Source organism: Monopterus albus, unplaced genomic scaffold, assembly GCF_001952655.1.
Source record: "Monopterus albus unplaced genomic scaffold, M_albus_1.0 scaffold16.1, whole genome shotgun sequence".
NCBI classification, from domain to species: Eukaryota; Metazoa; Chordata; class Actinopteri; order Synbranchiformes; family Synbranchidae; genus Monopterus; species Monopterus albus.
This window is the reverse complement of record NW_018127896.1, coordinates 2,827,799-2,837,242: the sequence shown is the minus strand read 5'-3', so window position 1 is coordinate 2,837,242 and position 9,444 is coordinate 2,827,799. Positions and strand designations below refer to the sequence as shown.

Below are 9,444 nucleotides of genomic sequence, written 5' to 3'. Positions count from 1 at the left end.
TATATATATACACAGTAATGTCATCAGTAGTCTAATGTTAGTTTTATTACTATTCACATGTTTATAGGATGGGATGAGGCAACACTATGAGCTGGGCCAGTTTCTAAGGAAGCGATACAACGGATTTCTCAACAAATCCTATGACAGACATGAGGTACGAGACGGATGCTCCTCTTCTTCATAGCAGTACCTCTACGCACAGACAGTGATTCATTAACATTTAAGAGAAGGGGCTTCTTGCCATGTTGGTGCTAGAATTCCCAGAACATGGTGAAAGTTTGAGAGATGTTATAGGAGGAAGGCCTCAGTACCAGTGAATTATCCAGTGCTTTGATCCAAGTCTGTCTTTAGCTATTTTCTTCAAACTGTTTAGTGTAATTCCATATTTAATATTTGATGTGTCACTGGCAACTCCTTTGTCCTCAGATCTTGGTTCGCAGTACAGACTATGATCGCACCCTGATGAGCGCTGAGGCCAACCTGGCAGGTCTGACCATAAGCTACCTCCATCTCCAACTTCTCTTTTGTCAAGCAGCACTACTTTCTGGTATTCTTCATCATCCTCACCTTAGTGGTCTGTCACTGTCCTCTAGGTCTGTACCCCCCCAGCGATCAGCAGATCTTCACAAAGGGCGTGAAGTGGCAGCCAATACCTGTACACACCGTGCCGCAAAGTGAAGATAGGGTATGTATATAAAATCAATGGTTTTATTAGTGCTTCTTGTTAAAAAGGATTCACTGAACTTTGTGTCTTTTTTAGCTTCTCTTATTTCCTCTAGGAGACTGTCCTCGCTACGCACAGCTGTTGAATGAAACAAAGCACACAGAGGAGTTTATTAATGTCACCATTGCAAATCAGGTACTTTTCCTTTATTGACACATATTGTTCCAAGATCAGGGTTGTAGCAGCTATTGAGGGCATGCCTTAATACAACTTTCAGAATAAATAAGTAAAACAAACAGACAATAAATGAAAGTGATTTATAAAATGGTAATATAGATGTAGGATGCACTTAGTGATCCTCTCTTCAGGACCTTATAGAGCTGGTGAGGAATAAATCGGGATGGAATAAGACCACTGTGGAGACAGCCTGGGGCCTGTATGACACACTCTTCTGTGAGGTAAGAACAGGCATGTGCAAAAAAACACACAGCAATGAAAACCAAGTATATATGGATGTTGAAAATAAATGAAAACCAAGTATATATGGATGTTGAGAATAACTTGGCGTGCAAGAGAAAAATTCACATGCTGAATTTCAACAGTGAAGTTAATGTGGCCTAGACCAAACCTCGCTTGTTACAGTCTCGTGACCCAGCTGATCTCACCAGTTTTTGAGGAAAAGGACTGTGCAACTAGAAGCAGTCTGAGTTTCCCCACTGAAATTCACAAAGAATAGTGTGAGGGTTCAATTATGAACTACTATGCAATCAGGGTCAGTCAAGCCAAGGAGTATAGCCACAAAATAATGAAGCAAGAGAGAATGCTGTAAAGAGGTGGAGGCAGACTGCTGACAAAGTGCTAACAAGAACAGAAGGGTACTTTGTCAGCTTCATCACTGTTTCATTAAAGATTTTAGGCCTTTTGTGAAGTCTTTTACATGGTGTTCATCATTTCCCTGCTGTTTGTGGCTGTTCAGTCCCGTCACAACAAGTCTGCTCCTGACTGGGTGACTCCTAATGTGATGAAGAGGCTCCAAGTGCTCAAGGACTTTGGATTTCAGGTAAAAGTGATGAATCATATTTTTGGTGTCTTGTGATTGTCGTGGAATTAAAACAATTTTAATGTAAGGAGACCATTTGATGTCAAATTCTCACAGATCGTATTTGGGGTCTACAAACGACAAGAGAAGAGTCGGCTACAGGGAGGTATGTGTGTGTAGAGCAGGGAAATGTAAAGGGTACTGTAGTTTTTATCAATTGTTTCTTAAAAAGAAAAACATTGTGCTTTCAGTATGTTTGAGACTATTTTCAGCAGCAGATGAATCCACATTTGTTGCTGTCTGTCTTTCAGGTCTCCTTCTGGGTGAAATAGTGAAGAATCTTTCGAGGATGGCCGTCCCAGACCCGAAACAGAGACTGAAAATGATGATGTTGTCAGCGGTGAGCTAGTAACACTATTAACACTAAGAACTGTTTTTTGAATTTATCTCTAGGCAGCTTTTGCTACAGTACCTTTTGGACAAAGCTAGCTGTTTTTCTCCTGCTTGCAGTCCTTCTGCTTAGCTAAACTACCTGTCGCCTGGCTGTAACTTCATATTTAGCGCACAGACGTCAGTCTTTCATCTTTTCATCAGTACATTTCTTTAATGTGTTTGTCCCCTTCACAGCACGACAGCACTGTAACTGCTCTTCAGGCCAGTTTGGATGTGTTTAACGGAAGACAGCCACCTTACGCCTCCTGTCACATATTTGAGCTTTACAGAGATGCCAACAGGTAAAACGCATACCAGCATAGTAAACTGACACAAGCATAATATTGACACTCACACTCCATGTACTATTGAGGAGTTAATAGAAGCACTAGCACTACTATTTGTGATAGAGGACATACAATATTAACATTTTGCCAAACATTGATCTTGTTCCTCTCTGTGCCTGCAGCTCTGCTTCGGTGTTGATGTTTTACCGGAACGACAGCTCAGTGGATCCGTACCCTCTGCAGTTACCAGGTTGCACCCTTGACTGCCCCCTAGAAGAGTTTGTGAAAATTACCAAGCTTTCGATTTCAGACGACAGGGACAAAGAGTGCCAAATTCCTTCACAGGGGAAAGATAAAGGTTAACACACAACTCAGTTAAATAATGCAGACTATTAAAATAAAAGAAAAATTATAGATGGCTCCACCTTTGCTTCATTTTCTCCATTCACTTGTCTTCTGTCTTCAGGAGTGATCATTGGTCTGGTGGTATCCAGCTGCCTGCTCTTCCTCTTCATCTCGCTTCTCCTTGGCATTCTCTGTTGGCAGAAGGAGCCACACACCAACCAGGGATATCACCATGTGATCAACCAAGAAGCTGGAGAGGAATCCTGACAGAAGCGCAGACTTCTTCCTCAGAGATCTACAGGCCTCACCTCTTGGGTTGGCAGCGATGACGATGAACTCTAAATTAACTGTGGTTCGGGACCAGAATTATTTTTTTTCCCACAGGGAATTTCCAAAATGACCCAGTTTATAGGTTGAAAGGGAAGAACTTAAACATTTTATATTGATATTTTAGAGAGGACCATATTTTAGACTGTGAACTCTGATCTCTAACATTGGCAAGTAAGGTAGTTGTTTAAAAATACAATCTGACCAGATTTCTGCTTAGAAAGATTGAACGATTGTTTTTTTTTTTTTTTATGTGAGTTTAGAAAAGTTCAAAAAGTTAGTCCAGGAAATTTTAACTAGTGTAATAGTCTGGAAATGTGAGGGGAAAACCGTGAGTTCTTGGTACTGTCAATGCCTTTAATTATGGGGTGTTTTGGTGAACTTTTTTTCTGATGTAATGAATGACACATTCTCTATGATTACAGATATTTTTTTTTTTTGAAATTGTTCAGGTGTGTTTGATTTCTCTGAGGCACAAAAAAGGTGCTGACATGGTGATAGCAGGCATCCACTACCAAGTGTCCTTTAGCAAGACACCAGCTCAGTGGTAGTTTAGCTGAACCTGACCTGTGACCAAACCAAGCACAATACTGTAAATCAGTCTTGCAGTCATAAGAATTTTCAGTTTTATTCAGCTTCCGTTTAAACAGATGATTTTGAAGATGTTTGGTTGTTTTTTTTTTTTTTTTAGTGCAAGCCTTTATGTTTGTGCATTTTTAGTCAAGTCAGCTTTGAATTATTAAAAAAATAAAAACCTGGTTTTTCACTATGAACCAAACATCTTTTAAAATGAATGATTTTTCCTTAAGTGATATCATGAAACTATAAATTGTATCTAAAACTTTCAGCTCAAGCAGTGGTAGACTAAGTTTTTTAGTTTTATACATCAGGAGATGGTTTCTTTTGTTTGCATTGGCCGTTTGATTACTGAAGAGAAATATTTAATATATTACAGATATGTATAATCTATGACGGGGATATTGGTTCTTAGGATTCTAGACTGTAAATTAATTTGCACATTCTTGAAATCAGTTAATTTTGTCACATCAAACCTGGAAAACAATTTTTTGAAGAAATCAAACTGTCACAATTGCAATTATGAACACAATTACCATTATTATAATTATGTGGCTCAACTTTACATTGTCATTATGGTGTTCATTTTATATGAAATTGCTGATCAGACTTTGAGAATGTGTTAATGTTAATTTGTAAAAATAAATTGTATAAACACAGACTCACTTTGCTTGTGGATTCCTTGGTATAACAGTCTGGAGAATATTTGTCATCTTGGTAGGATGTTGTCAATGCGGAGTGCAGAGCTAATACTGTGGCAGCACTGCAGACAACACTGCTTTACTTGTTTTCACTCTGATACAAAGAGAAAGGTTTAAGTTGTACCTCATACCTGGAGCTACTGTACATTTACAGCTCTATTAATAGCAACTAAACTTTGCCATATTTTACAGTAAGCCAGCCAATTCAACTTAATTCGGACATCATGAAATGATTATACTGGTAAATTCAGCCACGTGACCAACTGTGTATTGGTGGGAAAAGTCAGCACCAGTCAGATCCATAGTAGCAAACACAATAAGAACATTTATTCCTGTGTGAAATTTGCATTTTTTGGTGACTTGATGTTGTATAAAGTATGCACTGATGACACGAATCACATCTGACTCAGTTGTGTTTGGTGCAAAACTGCAAAGTATTGTATATTTTGTGTCATGTTTGAAGTAACACACTGCTAGATGAATACTGGCTCCCTTTGGTCTTTAAAAACAGTGCAGTAGGCCTTTATTTAAACATGGTAGTGCTTTTGTTGCATACATTGTTAGTGATCTGTTGCACAATAGGCTACATTCAGTATGGCCATGACTAAAACAACCCATAACATAAAACAATTATAACAGAGCAAATACCGTTTACACAAATATTATCACCTTGGAGAGAAAATATGACACTGGGTTTTTCTGATGCAGAAGCATGCACTGTAGATGTTGAGTTTTCTTTTACAGATTGATCTTCATGACAGATGAAGTCAGGTACAACACCATGGTTTTAAAAACAAAGGGGCAGCACAGATACACAGATTTTGGTCTGAGAACTAGGTCATGTATGAAAAATGTCCCATTAAAGTGACATATTGCTTACAGGTTGTCATGAGATTCAGAAAACATGTAATAATGAAAAACAATGAAAATAAAAACTATAGAATGTGTTAGAAAGTCTCATCTCACATACTGCTTAGTCCTGAACGCAGTCACGGGGGGGCTGGAGCCAATCCCAGCAGGCATTGGGCGAAAGGCGGGGTGTGTTAGAAAGTAATAATGTACAATAAAAACCAATGTATAAAAAGCATACCAACTCTAAAACCAAAAATCTAAGATCACACACATACTTAATATCATTAACACACATAGATCCGTAATCGATTAACTTGGAAACACAATTAAAAACATACACCATCCGACCATCTCTTGTGCAAAAATATTTTCCTTGAGGAATGAAACTATTAGATATGACAGCATGATGGCACACTGATATTTCCTTTCTCAAAGGATAAATAGTAACATAAAGAATACAGACAGGTTGGTTAGTGAGATCCCACATTCAGACACAAACACCTTTCTCTCTGAAGGCAAATTCCTAAGTGCAAATTGTTGCCTCACAGCTCACAAAGAATCAGATTACATTTTTGGTCTTAGATGTGTCACAGAGACTCTTCCACCCTGTTAATAAACAACATTAACAGGGTTCTGAATGTAAGTTACTTAATGTAATGTGTTTTATCCCTAATATCCAGCAACTTGTAGCCATAATATGACAAAACCTGGTCACTCCAGTTGTACGGTTTCACTAGTTTCCATAACTGTGGATAAGGAAGTCTGGATTTGGCTGCTGTTAAATATTTTTATCCAACAGCACTGACATGTTTGATCAAGCTTGTGATATTCAAATTAACACCCATTAATACCACAGATATACAAATTAAACATATATTTTGGGGCTGTAGGAAGTTTACATGGATAATATTTGTGAAAACTGAAATATTACAGTAAGTTATGAAAATTACAAAAAGCTTATTTTACATCTCAAATTACAGAGGGATCCATGGGTTAAGTGGAACTGAGCAGTCTTAAACTTGCTAACAGCATTTGTAAAACTTTCTATGTGTGGCACCAAATTAACCATCAGTGTGAAAACAAAATTTGTCACAGTCTGTGATGAATCAAAGTTTCATTAGCTTTTCGTATTTTGGTTTTGTTGGGCCTCTGGGAATTTTCTTGGTTAAAAGTTTTTCAAGCTGTTATTTGCCATTTGCTGTTGGAGCTGGACATAAGCTAGCTCCAACAGCAAAAAGCTAATTACTGTTCTAATGTATTCAGAGCTAAAAGTGAGAAACACAATGAAATGCCTTTTCTAAATGCATATCATTTGGTTTTCATAATCAGAATACACTTTTTGAAGCTCAAACTAGTAGCCTAGCATCCTTTACTGTTGTTTTCCAGCCTAAATTGCCCTTTTAAAATACAAATAAAATCATACATATTCCCAATAAAATCAGTCACACAACCTAGGGTTGACAACCCAAATAGCAGTTTGACAAAGGTTGAGTGAATCTTGACTGATAGACCATTGCAGCTTCAGCAAATTAGCTTGATAAGCTTGCTACATGGATCTCGGCTGTGCAGAAATATACCTTCCACAGAAGTGCAACTGAATCAAACTTACAAGAAAAGAAAAAAAAGGATGATGAGAGTGATGATTGTCTGGTCTCTGATGATTCTGGTCTGAAATGATAATATGACCAAAACATTTAACAGAAGAAGTTTGGTCTTTGTTGTTTTCAGTGTATTAGCCATATTAATGCTAAAAATCTGGTCCATAGCCTGCGCTTCCTGTCACTCATGTCCATACATGCCATTGCTGATTCGACCACATTTCTCCAGAATAAGTTTGGTGAACCTTCATACTTGGTCCTCAGTAATATTTCAGGTTATTACTCAAAAGGAGCTGCTTTGATGTAGTTGGAGAAGCAAAATGGTGACACAAACACAGGCAGTTGTTAGATATTATTCTTCTTCAATCTGGACAATGTACCCTTAATTCTGTGGGGTGCAAAAGTATGTTTGTGACCCACAGTAATAATTTTGTGATGTGGAATAGTAATTACTGTGATGATGGTGGTTCTGTGGGGTGGAGTAGTAGTTGTGGTGGTGACTCTGGGTGGTTCCATAGGCTAAAAGGAGGGGGGCTGTGGAAGATGGTGGTTGCTGGGTGGAGGCAACACCCGCTGTCAGGGTCCCGCTACGCTGGATTGAGCCATACCAACTAGATGAACCCAGCTGGGGAGTAGTGGAGAGGAGACTGAGAGATGAGAGGGATTGAGGAGAGGAGGGAGAGGATAAGAAAAAGAGACAGAGATAAGTCGACGTATTGATTTTTCAATACAAAGCTTACAACACAATGCTAAGCTTAATTGATTTGCGGCTGATACTTTAACTGAAAAACAGACACTGAGAGAATGTATGTGCATGTGTGTGCCCACCTGGCCCGATCAGTCCTATTGTTAATACTTCTGGAAAGGTCGTCATCACTGTCGTACCGTCGAGGGTTGTCAAAGAAATAAGCTCTGGAGCTGAAACTGTGGCTGTTGATCATCCCTCCTGGAGCCTGAGAGATAGAGAAATATTCAATTCTCATCATGGTTTACAGCATTTGAGAAAGTTCAAAGCTCTAACAGACAAATTAGTGATTATCATTATTTTTTGTTGGGTTTTACTTATAATACTGTGAGGTCTAGACCTGATTATGTAAAGTGCCCCAAGACAATTGTTGTTGTGAATCAGTGCTATACAAAGAAATTGAACTGAATTTTACCAGATTTTGGTTGGGTCTCTGGACTCTGAAGAAAACCACCACTAAGCTGGTAGGTAGCAGCTCCCAGAAGAACAGAATGATCCCAAACACAATGTAGGCTTCACCACTGATCTCTTGCACATCAGCCTATAACACAAAAACACTCTGTACATTTGAATTCATTCCATCAATTATGAACACACATAACATCTGAGAGACAGAATAGTGTTGAGATGTTAGGCTGACAGCTAGTATACAGTCAGATTAAAGGAATAATCTGCAATATGAGATTATGCCCCCACATACAGACAGCAAATATGCTGTGTGTATTCATGCCCAACACATACACACAAACACACAGACAGGAACCCTTTCAAATGGGCTGTCCATCTCCTGTGAGGATGCAGGTCAGGACACACATACACACACAGACACACACACACACACACACGAGGCTGGCGGCTATATAAAAGCTCAGTTTCCAACTGAAACTGAACACACCTGGTATATTACCTGATCAGAAACACTGTACCAGCCATAGTTGAAAGGACTCAGTCTGTCCTGTGAGGACAGGGCCACCACTACCAGGTTGTAACAGGCTCTGGATGTGTAGAGAAGAATCACCACAGCTCCTACGGCTGTTGCTTGGCATACTGATGTACCCTGGTGAGGAAGAGATTGGCTTACACTGATTTATCAGTTGGCTGTTGGTTTGTAAGTTAAAGGCCAATATTTATGGAGATAAAATCCTATCAAAAATGTTACAAATGTGTGTTTAATGTTTTGTCTGTAACAAGCGATTTGTGTGTGTGTGTGTGTCATGAGGATCACAAATGTGTGCCGCGCAATCTGCACGTATAAAGCCATTTGTGTGTGTGTGTCATGCTGTTCACAAATGCATGCTGTACAAACTGCACATAAAACACATTTTACAAATGCTTAAAATCGATTTTTTGTGTGCAGTTCTTTAGAAAGTACGTACACATTGTTACCTACGCATGCGTGGATCGTCTAACACACACGAATCACCTTCCGCGCACACACGGATTTTTGAGAGTGTTTTTCCGCACTCTCAAAAGTCCACGATCCACGAATGCACGGTGCGTTTAAGGACACGTGGAAAACTCGGACATCTGAGTTTCCCAAACAAAAGTATTTACACAACGCTATTCCAAATGGACATTACATAAAATAAACAAAAATATTTAATACATAACACGTTTTAACAGAGAACATTCCAGTTGCCTGCAGTTTGTGGTGCATGTTCTAAATTTTTATATATTTAGAATTTAGAAGTTATGAAGCTAAAGTTAATATTCCGCCCTGCGGAGTTTATAGTTTTTCCAGTAGGGCATATTTTAGTGATGCACATATTCCTCCCGACGGAGTTTGTTGTTGTTTTTCAGTGGGACATGTTTTAGTGATACACACCGCTAGTAAGTTTAGCATGAAAACAGTCACAGGTTGTCTCTCCTTCGAATCTA

The 9,444-nt window shown here is 38.8% G+C and overlaps 2 protein-coding genes across 4 annotated transcripts in view; one reads left to right on the top strand and one right to left on the bottom strand.

Annotated features, from left to right (window-relative positions):
• Positions 1-3,759, top strand: part of acp2 (acid phosphatase 2, lysosomal) — a 6,388-nt gene extending 2,629 nt beyond the window's left edge. Inside the window, exons 3-13 of the mRNA XM_020592289.1 lie at positions 68-154; positions 427-487; positions 594-685; positions 761-859; positions 1,033-1,122; positions 1,641-1,724; positions 1,821-1,869; positions 2,015-2,103; positions 2,331-2,437; positions 2,605-2,780; positions 2,889-3,759. Coding sequence (XP_020447945.1) covers positions 68-154; positions 427-487; positions 594-685; positions 761-859; positions 1,033-1,122; positions 1,641-1,724; positions 1,821-1,869; positions 2,015-2,103; positions 2,331-2,437; positions 2,605-2,780; positions 2,889-3,034 — 1,080 coding nt within the window. The 3' untranslated portion in view covers positions 3,035-3,759. The remainder of the gene's footprint in view (positions 1-67; positions 155-426; positions 488-593; positions 686-760; positions 860-1,032; positions 1,123-1,640; positions 1,725-1,820; positions 1,870-2,014; positions 2,104-2,330; positions 2,438-2,604; positions 2,781-2,888) is intronic.
• A 686-nt stretch (positions 3,760-4,445) lies between these two features.
• The window catches only part of gpr137c (G protein-coupled receptor 137c), a 13,277-nt gene continuing 8,278 nt past the window's right edge, over positions 4,446-9,444 (bottom strand). The window contains exons 6-10 of one of the 3 annotated variants that reach the window (XM_020592005.1): positions 8,474-8,623; positions 7,982-8,107; positions 7,650-7,774; positions 7,275-7,468; positions 4,446-4,465 (exon numbers count right to left, since the gene is read on the bottom strand). In XM_020592005.1, the coding sequence (XP_020447661.1) occupies positions 4,461-4,465; positions 7,275-7,468; positions 7,650-7,774; positions 7,982-8,107; positions 8,474-8,623 (600 nt within the window). In that variant the 3' untranslated portion in view covers positions 4,446-4,460. Of the gene's footprint in view, positions 4,466-4,740; positions 7,469-7,649; positions 7,775-7,981; positions 8,108-8,473; positions 8,624-9,444 lie in introns of those variants that run through there. The other 2 variants (XM_020592003.1, XM_020592004.1) reach the window with 2 other exon arrangements.